We start from the raw sequence: 16867 nt of genomic DNA, 5'->3' as shown, positions 1-16867 counted from the left end.
ACCCCAGACATAGGATGCACACCCAGCTTTCTGCCACTGGGTACTATATTGCGAACCAAAATCCTTTGGTAATCTTCAGGTTTCATGATGTCTTGCATGCAGTCAAGGCCCCCAGTTGCCAGCAAAACAACCCCAAAACATCTCTAAGCCTCCACCATATGTGACTGTAGGTGCTGTGTTCTTTTCTTTGTAGGCCTCATTCCATTTTCGGTAAACAGTAGAATGATGCGCTTTATCGAAAAGCTCTATCTTAGACTCATCTGTCCACAAGACGCTTTCCCAGAAGGATTTTGGCTTTCTCATGTACATTTTGTCAAAATGCAGTCTAGCTTTTTTATATCTTGTTGTCAGCAGTGGGGTCCTCCTGGGTCTTCTCCATAGTGTTTAATTTAATTCACATGTCAACGATTTTTTTGTGCTAAATCTGATGCCCCGTGAGCCTGCAGAATGGCTTGAATTTCTTTACAACTTGATTGGGGCGGCTTATCAACCATCCAGACTGCGTTGCAACCTTTCATCAATTTGTCTCTGCCATCCATGTTCAAGGAGATTGCAACTATTGGCAATGTAGCTAACCTTGATTATGTTGCGCACCATGGACAAAGAAATATCAAGATCACTGGAGATGGAATTAAAACATATCAAAAATCTCGATCGAGGTTAGAAAAACTTTGGTTCTCAAGTCCTCAGACAGTTCTCTAGTCCTCTTTTCTGTTCTTAGAGTGGCACACACACACACACAATGCAAAGATTAAGTCAACGTCTCCCCTTCTTATCTGGTTTCTGGTGTGATCTTCATATTGCCCACACCTGTTACTTGCCACAAGAGATTTTGAATGAGCATCACATGCTTAAAACAAAGTTGTTTACCCATAATATTAAAAAGGTGCCAACACTTTTGGCTGCTCCTTTTTTGGGAATCTGTGAGAAATGATGTCCAATTTTCCCTTTTTTTTCCTGTCTATTTTTTTTATATATATTGTTTCAATACACACAAGGAAAATAAACATGTGTATAACAAAATGTATAATTGTAATAATTTTCTTTTCTTTTTTTAGAGAAAAGTTGGGCAACCCTGACGATTTTGGAGGGATTGGTAAACCATGTAATGTGGATGGGGTCTTTGCAATTGGGTACTGACAGGTTCGGAATGGCTTTTATAGAGCTGACTACCTCTTGTTTGGTCAACCCAAGTGGCATACGGCCATTGAATGCAATAGATAGTTGTCAGACAAGCACATTTAATGTGTCAGGACACCACATAATCTCAATACAGTTTTGACTCTAATTTAGAAATTATCAATTTTTCTCTAATAATTGTTGGCCAAATTTTTGAGGGCTAAACAAGGCTACTTATTCTAAAAGGTAAAGCCCACACCCTCCCTGCAGAGTAATCGTCAATATTAACAGACTCAACTGATAGTCTAAGACAGGGGTCCACAACCAGTGGCTCAGTAGCCACATGTGGCTCATGGCTGTCTGCCAGCGTCTTGCATTAGCACCTGGTCTAGAAAAATGGTATTAAGAGAAGGTCTCCACATGGTATATTCAGGTCTCTCAGAGCTGAATGTGGCTCACTACACTCTCTCACAGCTGAATGTGGCTCGTGACCCTCTCTCAGAACTGATTGTGGCTCGCAACTCTCTCTCAGAGCTGAATGTAACTCATGATCCTCTTTCAGAGCTGGATGTGGCTCACAAACTTATCAGAGCTGAATGTTGCTCGCGACCCTCCCTCAGAGCTGAAAGTGGCTCGCGACCCTCTCTCAGAGCTCACGATGTTCTCTCAGAGCTGAATGTGGCTTGAAAACCATCTCAAAGCTGAATGTGGCATGTGACCCTCTCTCAGAGCTGAATGTTGCTCGTGACCCTCTCTCAGAGCTGGTGGTGACTCGCAACTCTCTCTCAGATCTGGAAGTGGCTCGCAACCCTCTCTCAAAGCGAACGACGATCTCTCAGAGCTAATGACACTCTCTCAGAGCTGACGGCACTCTCTCAGAGCTGAATGTGGTTCGCGACCCTCTCAAAGCGGAATGTGGCTCATGACTCTCCCTAAAAGATGAGTGGCACAAGACCCTCTTTCAGAGCTTGGTGTTGATTGAAACCCTCTCTGAGCTGGATATGGCTCAAGACCCTCTCTCAGAGCTGGATATGGCTTGCTACATTCTCTCAGATGGATGTAGCTTAGCTTGCCACCCTCTCCCAGAGCTGGATGTGGCTCGGGAACCTCTCTCAGTGCTGGATGTGGCTCATCATGACCCTCTCTCAGAGCTGGATGTGACTCTCAAGGTTCAAAAGGTTGGAAATCACTTGTCTAAGGTATATGGGAGCCCCAGGCAAATTGTTGGGTACAATATCAGTCCAGCATATCCGACATCAGACTGCCAATTGTACTGTCTCCCGGAGGTTACTCAACACAACTCAGGTCTGCTGCTCCTCTCTCACAAACTCTGGAGGACTGTGTCTTCTAAAGGAAGTGAGCATGAGATGGACCATTAGTGGTCGCTGATTGGCTGCAGGGCTCATGTGACATAATGTCACATGAGAACCGAGGAGACCCGATGCTAATGTTGTTGGAACAGCAAATACAGGCCATTTTTTATTTTACAAGGGGGAATATAGTAATTAAGAAGTGGTTGTCTGAGTAGTGGACAACACCATTAAGGCCTAATGACCCTACGATTCAATAGGGACAAAGCTAACTGATAATTCTGCATCTGTCACATGCACCACAATGATTTGGCTTGACAATAAAAGACCATCTTGCAAAGCATCTTTCAGAGAAAAAAAAAAGTATATTTACCATGTATTGGTGAGAGTAGATAATATTTTTGGATGCATTCCCAAATTTGGCTAATTGCATGCAAAAATAATTAAGGACCACTAAACTCTCCAGAACAAACAGCTTCTTGTGACTGTCAAATTAGTTTTTAGAAAAGTCAATTTTTTTGCAAACATGGGTTTCAATAATGCAAAACTTTTGAAAAATTAAAGTTTGCGAGCTTTTCAAAACCATTAAGGTTAGACATAGAGGGCCCTCTAGTAACATTAAACTTTGGATCCTTCTTTTTAACCAGTTTATTTTTATTTTCCCTTGTATTTGCTTTTCTTTAGACCAATGTGCTTGAAAACTCAGCAACTGCGTATTGTGTTGTATCTTCACAGTTTGTGATCAGACATTTTTCAGGCCCCGGGAGGTATCAACTTTGCTGACATCTTCTGTCAGCCCAGTTTCCTGTGGGGAAGAGAAGAGAACTGAAAATATGCAAAGTGAAATAAATATTCTTTACAAATTAGGTCATGGTTCCCGATTTTGCAATTGAAAAGAAATGGGGCTTTCCTACCATATGTGTCTCCTTAAGAGTAGTAAAGAAACCAAATATGGTTAAAGATCCTACAAGGCCAGACGTAACCAAAAACCTAGTTATCGCTTGGCCATCGTAACGCTTCCAGGAAACATTTTAAATTTTGTGAAAAACTGTAGTTTTTCATTGGAAGTAGTCAGTATGGATACTTGTAGATTAGGGTCAGATGAGTGTTGAGCCATGCTTGGGTGCTTAGTACTTGAAACATGCAGGTTGGAAGCTCGTATGGGCGCGACTTGAGTACAATGGAACTCAAACACTTTCCGAAAGAGCTTCCAGAAAAATGCTCAAGGTTCCCATGACTTCAATTATACTTGGTACTTGAGTTGATACCATCTGAGCGTCAAAATGCTCGTTACGAGTATTGAGCACCCGAGCATGGCTCACTCATCACTATATGTGCGAGGAGGGATTTGCTGAATAATTGTCCAGATAGTGTAGTGGACCTTAGAGTATTTGCTAGATTTGGCCCTACTAAAAATCTGCCTTTTCAAGGTTTGACGGTCGACCTCTTTCATTACCATTGATCCAAAATTGTGTCTTTTGGGTCCCCTAAGACAGTGTTCCCCAACTCCAGTCCTCAAGGCCCACCAACAGTGCAGGTTTTTGGGATTTCCTTAGTATTGCACAGGTGATAAGTTAATTACCTGCCCAGGTGATGATTCCAACAGCAGTGCAATGCTAAGGAAATCCTGAAAACATGCACTGTTATTGGGCCTTGAGGACTGGAGTTGGGGAACCCTGCCCTAAGATATAGATGAAAAAAACATGATAATGCCAGCAAAATTCTGGAAGATAGCACCCTATCTAGAGAACCTCCCAATTATTAAGGACCCAATCGATCCCTAGAATTGGGCTCCATTAATTCTGATGGATATGCCGAAGAGAAGCCAAGCACAGTGCTCAACAATCACTGGTCATCCCACTAACAATAAATGTTATGGCAATGCCCATCTCGACCACCACTCCATTCATACCCCCCTTCTGGGGAGTAGTCGGTCCTCCAGCGATCGAAAAGTGATCCCCAGTACCACGGATAGGAGATGATTTCCAAAGTTAAGAATACACCTTTTAAGTGAGAAATATTCCAGCCAGATGGGAAAAAAGACTCCAACATTCCAAGTTTCCTAACTTCTCAATAGAATGTTCAATAAAACACTAACTTTTGGGGGTCAAAAAAAAACCCCTAGACCCTTCATCAATTCCAAGTACAAACCAAACATGTGCCCAATATCAAGATGGCATAAAAAATTGAGATGAAGAACTGAACCTCTACCAATATTGAGAACAGGTCAAAAACAACAAAAGAAGTTCCTCTGGTAGGGGGGGTTTCCATAATCACAATGTTGCCATCAAGTGCAAAGAAACCATGAATTCATGGCCACCTCAGATATATCGTTGGCCATGAGTGGCTCATCCCGCTGGTAGACCCCAACTGATCTAATGAGTAGAGTAGCTGGATACAGGATGGAGTTAAAGAAAATGTATGTGAAGAGCTAAACTCTAGCAAGGAAAATCCAGGAGGTGACCACTGTAAGGAGATGACACCTGGCCTACTAAAGAATAACCAAGTTTAAGAGCGGCTTTGTGTACGGCCCTAGAAGGCTCAAGTTAAAGCCTTAGGTGGGCGTCCAAGAATACACAGAATAGGTGTAGAAATTCTTTCATTTCTGGGGGTACAATACAACAAGGCCCAGAGAAACTATGTGGCCTACACTACTGTTTGGTAGATGACACCACTTTCCGCTTATAAAGATATTTATACAGTATATGGACACCTACACATTACACCTACAGGAGCTTTTATGGGCTTCCATCACACCCAGATTCATCCATCAGATGCCAGATATAGAAGTGAGATCCATCACTACACAGAACACGTCTCATCCAGAGTCCAGTGATGGCAGTTTTACATGGCTCCATCCGACTCTCAGCATTGTGGTTGGTGATGTTCGGCTACTGCAGGTGCTCGGCCATGAAGCCCCCGGGGGGCTCAGCGTTTGTACTGAAGGAACAAGGCAAAGAGGAAGACCCGCAACCTGATGGCTTGATACTATCAAGAAAATGATGGAGAAGACCCTGGTGGACCTATCTAGGTTCACACAAGATTGATCTTCCTATACAGCGTTCAAGCCATGGCTTGAGATCGAGCTGATGGTCATTAAATATTAATCATAATACCAGAGGTGATTTGAACTCTGCAGTTATGGAGTCATCAGAGCGGTGGGAACTTTTCTGCTCTGTGCTCCTCAGCCCCCTGCTCTGTAATGTTATGTGGTCTCCACTTCACAGCTGAGTTATTCCACTTCTAAATATTCCCCCATCACCTGTGAGTGATATTATTGAGGAGGGAAAAAATGTCCTGACCGGGTTTGTTACCCCAGTGTCTCCTATTATAGGACCGCGCTGGTATCAGTGAGCTCTGCACCACCAGCCATTCAAACACATTAGTAAAGGCAGATGGTGGGGTGATGGGCTGGATGTTATACACTGGAGGCAATGGGTCCCTGACCCCAGTGTTATACATCGAGGGAGAGGGGCGGGATGTTACACACCGGGGGCCGGATGTAATACACCAGGGGCTACGGTAGTAACCGGATGTTATACACAAGGGACGAGGGGCCTGATGTTATATACCGAGGGCGAGGGGCCAGATGTCAAACACCACGGGCAAGAGGCCAGATGTTATACACTGGGGGCAATGGGGCTGGAGGTTATACACTGGCGGCAATGGGGCTGGATGTTATACACTGGGGGCACTGGGGCTGGATGTTATACACTGGGGGCAATGGGGCTGGATGTTATACACTGGGGGTAATGGGGCTGGAGGTTATACACTGGGGGCAATGGGGCTCGATGTTATACACTGGAGGCAATGGGTCCTCGACCCCAGTGTTATGCACCGGGGTGAGGGGCCAGATGTTATACACGGAGGTTGAGGCCCCGGATGTTATACACCAGGGGCAATGGTCCAGACATTTTACACCAGGGGGAATGATGACAGATGTAATACACTGGGGTTAATGGGGCCAGATGTTATATACTGGGGATAATGGCGCCAGATGTTATATACTGGTGCAATGTGGTTGTATATTATACACTATACACTGGGGGTAATGGGGCTGGATATTATACACTGTAGGCAATGGGGCTAGATGTTATACACTGGGGGCAATGGGGCTGGATGTTATACACTGGAGGTAATGGGGCCGGATGTTATACACTGGGGGTAATGGGGCCAGATGTTATACACTGGGGGTAATGGGGCTGGATGTTATACACTGGGGGTAATGGGGCTGGATGTTATACACTGGAGGTAATGGGGCCGGATGTTATACACTGGGGGTAATGGGGCTGGATGTTATACACTGGAGGTAATGGGGCCGGATGTTATACACTGGGGGTAATGGGGCCGGATGTTATACACTGGGGGTAATGGGGCTGGATGTTATACACTGGGGGTAATGGGGCTGGATGTTATACACTGGGGGTAATGGGGCTGGATGTTATACACTGGAGGTAATGGGGCCGGATGTTATACACTGGGGGTAATGGGGCCGGATGTTATACACTGGAGGTAATGGGGCCGGATGTTATACACTGGGGGTAATGGGGCCGGATGTTATACACTGGAGGTAATGGGGCCGGATGTTATACACTGGAGGTAATGGGGCCGGATGTTATACACTGGGGGTAATGGGGCCGCATGTTATACACTGGGGGTAATGGGGCTGGATGTTATACACTGGGGGTAATGGGGCCGGATGTTATACACTGAGGGTAATGGGGCCGGATGTTATACACTGGGGGTAATGGGGCCGGATGTTATACACTGGAGGTAATGGGGTTGGATGTTATACACTGGGGGTAATGGGGCCGTATGTTATACACTGGGGGCAATGAGGCCGGATGTTATGTACTGGGGGTAATGAGGCCGGATGTTATACACTGCGGGCGAGGGGCCAGATTTTATACACCTGGGTTCTAGGGGCCAGATGTTATACAATGGGTGCAAGAGCCAGATGTTAGACACCGGGGTTGAGGGGCTGGATGTTATACACCGGAGGGGTGGGGCCGGATGTTATACACCGGAGGGGTGGGGCCGGATGTTATACACCGGAGGGGTGGGGCCAGATGTTATACACCGGAGGGGTGGGGCCAGATGTTATACACCGGAGGGGTGGGGCCAGATGTTATACACCGGAGGGGTGGGGCCAGATGTTATACAACGGGTCACGGGGTCAGATGTTATACACTGGAGGCAATGGGGCCTGATGTTATACACCAGGGGTGTGGAGTCTGAAGACAGAAACCAGGGCAGCGGAAGTGATATGCGTACTGCTTAACACAGGGAGGGTAGTCAAACCCAAGTTTGATTTTATTTTTACCCCTAACTGGCAGAACTTTGGGGAAAGCGGACAACCACTTTAGTGAGAAATCTTTGAAGTAAAGGTTTAGGAACTTTTTCTTCTATATCTAATATGGTTGGTAAAAAGTCCAGCAGGGTTAATGACCTTGTAGATGACTCTACCTGAACGTTCGATGGACCTTAGTCCCAAAGCTTCCTAAAACCTAGAAATACAAGACGGGAACATCGGTCGATTGGCCAAAGCAATCTACAAGAGGTCTGAAATATGAAGAAAAACTGCAGAAGGTAAATTCAACCAATCGCTTCTGCAATGCGCTCATTAAGAGATTTTCTTCTCGCTAATCGGGAGCAGATGCCTTCAGAATTTCATAAGTAAGGATGGTGGCTTTTAAATGTGACAGTCAGCAGAGCACGAGAGTGATATTAATGACTTGCAACTGGAACAATACGCAGGACCATTAGCGTTTGGCATTCGGTGAATATAAAGGCAGAAAGGTGAAATCAAGTTTATGGGTTAGATAATTTTTTTTTTTTTTTAAAGTAAGTTACGAGGTTATGCAAGATGGATGGAGACAAGAAAACTCGGAAAGTTATGACTTGTCCACATCGGTACTCATCCTTCAAAACAAATCTAAAACCTATAGTGAAAAATAACATTTTATAAATGTTTTTGGGCAATATTTCCTTGACTATCGAAGGAAATCTGTCACCAGATGTTGGTTATGTGATAGGATCGGGGACCCTGATTTCAACGATGTATCACTTGCTAGTCTGCTTGCTGTCATTTTGGTAAAAATCACAGTCTCATTTTGGTAAAAATCACAGTCTCATTTTGGTAAAAATCACAGTCTCATTTTGGTAAAAATCACAGTCTCATTTTGGTAAAAATCACAGTCTCATTTTGGAAAAAATCACAGTATCATTATGGTCAAAATCACAGTCTTCTCTGCAGCAGATCTTAGCAAAGCTCAGAATGCTGTGCTGTGCATAACCCCACCCACACCACTGATTGGCAGAAATCTGCTAATCAGTGGTGGTGGGCGAAGTTATACAGAGTAGGAGGCACAAGACACTAAAGGGGGCTTTACACGGTAGCGATATCGCTAGCAATTTCTAGCGATAGCGAGCGTGTAAGTACCCGTCCCCGTCGCGCATGCGATTGTTTGTGAGCGCTGCCGTAGCGAACATTATCGCTACGCAGCGTCACGCATACTTACCTGGTCGGCGGCGTCGCTGTGACTGCCGAACAATCCCTCCTTCAAGGGGGAGGGACGTTCGGCATCACAGCGACGTCACCGCAACGTCACTAAGCGGCCGGCCAATGAAAGCGGAGGGGCGGAGCTGAGCGTGATGTAAACATCCCTCCCACCTCCTTCCTTCCGCATTGCGGCCGGCGGCAGGTAAGGAGACGGTCCTCACTCATGCGGTGTCACACATAGCGATGTGTGCTGCCACATGAGCGATGAACCACAACGCTAAACAACCCTTACCGATTTTTGAGTTTGGGACGACCTCTCCATGGTGAACGATTTTCACCATTTTTGAGGTCGCCTAAGGTCGCTGGTAAGTGTCACACGCTGCGATATCGTTAATGACGCCGGATGTGCGTCACTAACAATGTGACCCCGACGATAAAACATTAATGATATCATAGCGTGTAAAGCCCCCTTAAGTCCTCTAGTGATAATCTCCTGCTGATAAAATACTGATTTTATTGAAACAGCACCACACAGTCTGTTAAATGAGACATCGCTGGAATCAGGCACTCCGCCCCAATATTATGGTGCTGTCGGATTACATGGCAAAAACCTGCTGACAGATTCCCTTAATGCTGCGCAAAAGTGGTAAACAACTAGTTGTATACAAATCATAATTTGTTAATAGTCGATTATTGTTTGTCAAGACCAATTTGTCAGGCTGTATATTTTTTCAGTTGTTGTCAGCTGAAGATCCATGTGCATGGCAAGGCCAATTTTTTGGCACTTTGTGCATACCTAATAGGTTTCTCCAAGTAATATAGGCTGGATGTAAGGTCTGTGTGTCTCTCCCAGTAATATAGGCTGGATGTGAGCTCTGTGTGTCACTCCCAGTAATATAGGCTGGATGTGAGTTCTGTGTGTCTCTCCCAGTAATATAGGCAGGATGTGAGTTCTGTGTGTCTCCCAGTAATATAGGCAGGATGTGAGTTCTGTGTGTCTCCCAGTAATATAGGCTGGATGTGAGTTCTGTGTGTCTCCCAGTAATATAGGCAGGATGTGAGGTCTGTGTGTCTCCCAGTAATTTAGGCTGGATGTGAGCTCTGTGTGTCTCTCCCAGTAATATAGGCTGGATGTGAGGTCTGTGTGTCTCTCCCAGTAATATAGGCTGGATGTGAGTTCTGTGTGTCTCTCCCAGTAATACTGGCTGGATGTGAGCTCTGTGTGTCTCTCTCAGTAATATAGGCTGGATGTGAGGTCTGTGTGTCTCTCTCCGTAATATAGGCTGGATGTGAGTTCTGTGTGTCTCTCTAAGTAATATAGGCTGAATGTGAGGTTTGTGTCTCTCTAAGTAATATAGGCTGGATGTGAGGTCTGTCTCTCCAAGTAATATAGGCTTGATGTGAGGTCTGTTTGTTTCTCCCAGTAATATAGGCTGGATTTGAGGTCTGTGTGTCTCTCCCAGTAATATGGGCTGGATGTGAGTTCTATGTGTCTCTCCAAGTAATACAGGCTGGATGTCAGGTCTGTGTATCTCTCCAGTAATACAGGCCGGATGTGAGGCCTGTGTGTGTCTCCCAGTAATATAGGCTGGATGTAGGATCTGTGTGTTTCTCACTGTAATATTGGCTGGATGTGAGTTGTGTGTTTCTCACAGTAATATGCGCTTGAAGGAAGCTCTGTGTGTGTCTCCCAATAATATAGGCTGGATGGGAGCTCTGCGTCTCTCCCGGTAATAAAAGGTTGGATTTGAGCTCTGTGTGTCTCTACCAGTAATATAGGCTGGATGGGAGCTCTGTGTCTCTCCCAGTAATATAGGCTGGATGTGATGTTTTCATGTTTCTCCCAGTAATATAGGCTGGATGTGAAGTCTGTGTGTCTCTCCCAGTAATATAGACTGGAGGTGAGCTCTGTGTGTCTCCCAGTAATACAGGCTGGATGTGAAGTCTGTGTGTCTCTCCCAGTAATACAGGTTGGATGTAGAATTAGAACTTACAGATGGCAAGAAGGTAAAAACTAATTTAGAAAGTGTCTTAAATTTGCATTTAGGAAGAAAATTAACAATAAAAAGAATGCAAAGGCGAACATAGCTTTTATCTCTGGTCCTAGGTGCTACACTGTGGATTGTCAGTACATAATTAAAGCCTTCGCTCTCATTATGGAGGAAAGATTTCCATGAATGAACTGGAGGACTTTGGACAGGAATCTCGCTGATTAATATAAATGGAAAAAGATAGTCATTAGCTTCCCGCGAGTAACCTCCTCTCAGAGATTCCTAAGCTTTTGAATCACACCAACGTCAAAGCGAGGAAGAAAAAAAAAAAAAGATTCTTGCTACACGTGTTCAAATAAACACTCGAAGAGAAGGAACTTGCCAAAACCCATTGAGTAAAACTGCAAATATTCCTGCTATTTTTCCACTGAATACCACCATCACTGTTTAGCATGCGATCTGTGGAGATATTTCCTTCTAACGACAAATAAACAGAGATTTTTAACTACGAGAAAACCTCAATCTACATACTTGGACCTAATTCTCACTACAGATAGGCCTAATAGGCAGACACTTAAGGGTGCTTTACGCGCTGCGACATCGCTAGCGATAGCACCCGCCCCCGTCGTTCGTGTGACATTTGGTGATCACTGCCGTAGCGAACATTATCACTACGGCAGCGTCACACGCACATACCTTTCCAGCGACGTCGCTGTGACCGCTGAACAATCCCTCCTTCAAGGGGGAGGTGCGTTCGGCGTCACAGCGACGTCACTGCAACGTCCCTAAGCGGCCGCCCAATAGCAGAGGAGGGGCGGAGATGAGCGGCCGGAACATCCCGCCCAACGATTTCCTTCCTCATTGCCGGTGGACGCAGGTAAGGAGATGTTCGTCGTTCCTGCGGTGTCACACATAGCGTGTGACGCCGCAGGAGCGACGAACAACCAGCGACATGCACCACCAACGATATTTGGAAAAGGAGCAACGTGTCAACGATCAACGATTTTTGACGTTTCTGCAATCGTTGATCGTCGCTCCTTGGTGTCACACGCTGCGATGTCGCTAACTGTGCCGGATGTGCGTCACTAACGACGTGACCCCGATGATATATCGTTAGCAATGTCGCAGCGTGTAAAGCACCCTTAAGGCCTTAAAGAGTAGCCTCCTATTAGTAGAACTTGAGATCTTATTTTTGACTTCCGATAGAGAACCTTTTGGCATAATCTTAAAACGTAAAGCCTACTGGCTCCACACCTTCCAGAACTCCCCCCCCAAATTATACCCTGGCCATATGAAAATCAAGAATCATCAGGAACACCATTAAATTGGGAAACCCAGAAATTGGTACTGTTCCGATGGAAATCAGAATGGCTAGGAGATGTTTCTAGTAAACCATATGTAGTGTCTGTGGGTTTTCACATCTTTCAGGTCAAGACAACTGAGGAACTGACTAGGGATTGCTTGGTAAGACATTTTAATAGTTTTTATAGGAGAAACTAGTCCTCAGTACCATCTGCCATTTACATAATTTTCAAGTAGACCTATATGGGTTGAACTTGATGGACTTAAGTCTACCTTCAACCTTAAAGACTATGAAACTATACGATACATTTCATAAACCCTCAAACTCAGGGGCAGCTCTGGACACACCACAAGCACACCGGCACACGCAACACACAGTGAGAACACATTTCTTGTATAAGAGAAAAGTGGAAGAAAAATGTTACCCATAAGGAGTCTCCGTTTCACCCGCTTGTCCACATCAGTAACTGACGTGGAATTGTACTCAGAACGCTCAATTGCAGCCTCATCCTTTTCTAAAACACAAGTAAGGGACAAACATGGAGCATTTGGTTAATCAAAAGCCCAAACTTCTACGACAGCCTCTTGGCAATGGACATCCAAAGTCTACAAGCCAGCGGTGATAGCATGGAATCCCTTATGTAGAGTGTTAATCCCCTGAAAAAGCCCACCAGAGAAACGATTAGTGGCCAGGGAATGATGAGTGAAGTTATATATAAATATATACAGAAGAAAGGATCCTATTAATATACTAGGCAGTGAAAGAAAATAAAAAAAAAGTGATTAAAGTTCTCGAGAACCAAGAAGAGTTCCAGTCAGTGATATACGGTGTGAGTAGATAGTGCACAGTCCGGTGATGGATGATTAAGAGACACTTAGAGACAGACCTTTTAATAACGTGACAGAGAGGGCACACATAGCATGCACGGACACAATCCAGACCACAAGAGGAATAAAAAAATAAAAGAAAAGAAGAAGAAGATCATTTGGGCAGTGCTGGTTGCCTGCTTGTCTATGGAATACACTCAAGTAGACATTCAGATGTCGCAAAAAAATAGATTCTAATAATTGGTCAACATGCAGTGAAGCAAAAAAAAGCAGCGGAAGGAAAAAAAAAAAGGGTAAGCTCATATGTGTACATACAGCATCACAAGGAGAGGACTATTAATGGTCTACAGAGGATTAGATGGACATAACGACACAAGAAAGGGTGGCTTTAGAAGCTCAAGATCAGTAGGTTAATAAAGCCGTGGAAGGATGAAGACAAAACGAACAAGATGGGTAGAAGAAGGGGTGCGAAACAGGCTTAAGGGTTAAGGAGTATCTCAAAACTTTTTTATATCCACCAATTCTAAATAAGATGATTTGCAAATTTTCTTATGGTAGAAGTACAAGAGTATATTAGAGAGCTTGAGTTGGAAGTCTTAGGCCATAGGGTCTTGAGAGACCCAAAGGCTTTTCTCCCACATGTCAAGATAGCACATTGTAAGTGGTAACCTATCATATATTTGCACTTGGGCCTTAGGGCGTCACGTTACACCTCTCTTAAAAATCAATGTGTGGGCTCATCATAATGGCTTACATTTATGAATTCAGCTTGGACACGTCTTATGTTTTTCAGACACATCAAGACCTGAGTTGTGGTGTCCCTAACTCTCTGTCCTCTTCTTAAAGCAATTTCTACCTTGAGGAATCAGACATAGAATATTGGAGAATTGGAGAATATTGGATAAGAATATTGGAGAATATTGGCTAAGAATATTGGAGAATATTGGCTAAGAATATTGGAAAATAATGGCTAGAATATTGAAGAATATTGGATAAGAATATTGGAGAATATTGGCTGAGAATATTGGAGAATATTGGATAGAATATTGGAGAATATTGGATAAGAATATTGGAGAATTATTGGATAGAATATTGGATAGAATATTGGAGAATATTGGATATAATATTGGAGAATATTGGATAATAATATTGGAAATGAATATTGGAGAATATTGGCTAAGAATATTGGAGAATATTGGCTAGAATATTGGAGAATATTGGCTAGAATATTGGAGAATATTAGATAATAATATTGGAGAATATTGGATAAGAATATTGGAAATGAATATTGGAGAATATTGGATAGAATATTGGAGAATATTGGCTAAGAATACTGGAAAATATTGGCTAGAATATTGGCTAGAATATTGGCTAAGAATATTGAAGAATATTGGATAAGAATATTGGAGAATATTGGCTAAGAATATTGGAGAATATTGGCTAGAATATTGGAGAATATTGGATAGAATATTGGAGAATATTGGATAGAATATTGGATAGAATATTGGCTAAGAATATTGGCTAAGAATATTGGAGAATATTGGATAAGAATATTGGAAAATATTGGCTAAGAATATTGGAAAATATTGGATAGAATATTGGAGAATATTGGATAATAATATTGGAGAATATTGGATAATAATATTGGAGAATATTGGATAAGAATATTGGAGAATATTGGAAAAGAATATTGGATAGAATATTGGAGAATATTGGAAAGAATATTGGATATAATATTGGAGAATATTGGATAATAATATTGGAGAATAATATTGGAGAATAATATTGGAGAATATTGGATAAGAATATTGGAGAATATTGGAGAATATTGGAGCTTTTCATTATGTTCACAGCTCGATAGGCAATATTCTGATAGTCATGTCTACTTCATTTTTCCACTTATCAAATTATTCTGGGAAAACATAGATTAAAGCAGAAAATCTTTTTATGGTCTAAGCTACATGGGATAATTTTAAGTTACAATCAAATATCCATTCATTTTAGCCTTTGACTCATTCACAAGTCAGAGTCAGTAAAGCAAAGGAGTTGTCTCATCCCAACCCTTTTAATTGGTGGAAGATGCGGGCAATCAGTAATTTGCTCTACAGCACCCACGTCAGGGGAAATAAATATTCAGTATGTTCTTATAATTCCTGGACGTCCCCAAGTGTCTCAAAGACAACTTTTTGGTGATCGAAAATCTTCTGCTCTGAATCATAAATGATTATCAGCTACAACGTCGTCATGCACCGATACGTTGTATGGACAGAAGTTGACCTGAGAGATCTCTACCTTTTTGTTTTTCTCCATAAAAGAGGCCCATGGGTTGTGACTGGTAATTTGGGTCACACTATAAATATATCAAAAAGGCTGACCCGCACATCCAACAGGTGTAAACAGGTGCTAGCTAAAAACACAATATGACTGCAAAAATACATACAGCTGCACTCTAAAATGCTAACATTGAATAAGGGAACTCTGGTATTGCATTACTGCTATAGTAATATTTGAAAAAAAGAGATACTTAGCTCGTGTATTGGCCAAAGCATGTGAGCCCAGTAACCAATGACAAGGTGATCTCTCATATACTGGGACCCTAACTTAAAGGGAACCTGTCAGGTGCAATATGCACCCAGAACCAGGAGTATTTCTAAAGATCTTTTATCAAATGCTAATGAGGCCAGAGACTAGTCACAAGGGCTTTACTTCCCCTGGCTAGTCAGCCCCCTTAGCATGTAAACACGCCCCTGTCGGCATACTAACAAGCTAATGAATGTATAGAGTCAGAGGCACGGTCGCGCTCACCTCTCGGCTGCCACTGCTGATTTTCGGCTCAGTGTGCATGATCAGAAGTCCTGGTCTGCCAGTTATGCGTATTATGAAGCCAGGTATATGTGTTCCGGCTTCAAACTGGTGTAGTGCGCATGACTGGAAGTCCAGGGACATTCTCATTTTGTGCACTGAGCCGAAAACCAGCGGTGGCAGCCGAGAGGTGAGCGCGACTGTACCTATAACGCTGCGCATTCACTAGCATGTTAGTATGCCCACAGGGGCGTGCTGACATGAAAGGGGGCAGACTAGCCAAGGGAACTAACGCCCTTGTGACTAGTCACTGGCCTCATTAGCATATGATAAAAGATCTTTAGAAATACTTTTTCTAAAGATCTCTTTATCTATGCTAGTGTATACAGGGACGGTTAGGCAGGGATTAGCAATATGCACCCAGAACTGCTCGTGGTTTTGGGTGCATATTGCACCTGACAGGTTCCCTTTAAAATGCCTCTATCTGGGTTAAAAATCTACATGTCTGGGCAGAAAGGATCCAGCTATAAACGAAGGTGACACGGCCTGGTTATAGGCCCTATAACCAGGCTTTATGCATCTTTCCTTATAGCTGGATCCTTTCTGCCCCGACATGTAAGTTTTTAAAGGGAACCTGTTACCACTTTTTCGGCCTATAAGCTGTGGCCACCACCACTGGGCTCTTATATACAGCATTCTAACATGCTGTATATAAGAGCGCAGGCCGGGGGTATAACATAAAAAACACTTTATAATACTTACCTAACGGTTGCGCGGTGGGCCTAATGGGCGTCTCCATTGTCCGGTGCCGGCGCCTCCTCTTTCGGCCATCTTCGTCCTCTTTCTGAAGCCGCAGTACATGACGCATCTATGTCATACACACTCGCCGGTCCTGCACTACAATACTTTGATCTGCCCTGCTCAGGGCAGATCAAAGTGCGCCTGCTCAGGAGCTGAATGCCGGTGAGTGTCTATGACGTCGGACCTGTCATGCTCCGCGGCTAGAGAAGGAG

The 16867-nt window shown here is 43.6% G+C and overlaps 1 protein-coding gene across 2 annotated transcripts in view; it reads right to left on the bottom strand.

Annotated features, from left to right (window-relative positions):
* SCUBE1 (signal peptide, CUB domain and EGF like domain containing 1) overlaps window positions 1-16867 on the bottom strand; it is a 349647-nt gene that overhangs the window by 102637 nt on the left and 230143 nt on the right. For both annotated transcript variants that reach the window (XM_075344232.1, XM_075344233.1), the window contains exon 7: window positions 12650-12739. In XM_075344232.1, coding sequence (XP_075200347.1) covers window positions 12650-12739 — 90 coding nt within the window. The remainder of the gene's footprint in view (window positions 1-12649; window positions 12740-16867) is intronic.

The sequence above is a fragment of the Anomaloglossus baeobatrachus genome, chromosome 4, assembly GCF_048569485.1.
Source record: "Anomaloglossus baeobatrachus isolate aAnoBae1 chromosome 4, aAnoBae1.hap1, whole genome shotgun sequence".
Lineage (NCBI taxonomy): Eukaryota > Metazoa > Chordata > Amphibia > Anura > Aromobatidae > Anomaloglossus > Anomaloglossus baeobatrachus.
Note: the sequence above shows the minus strand (reverse complement) of the source record. Positions and strands in the feature narration are given on the sequence as shown.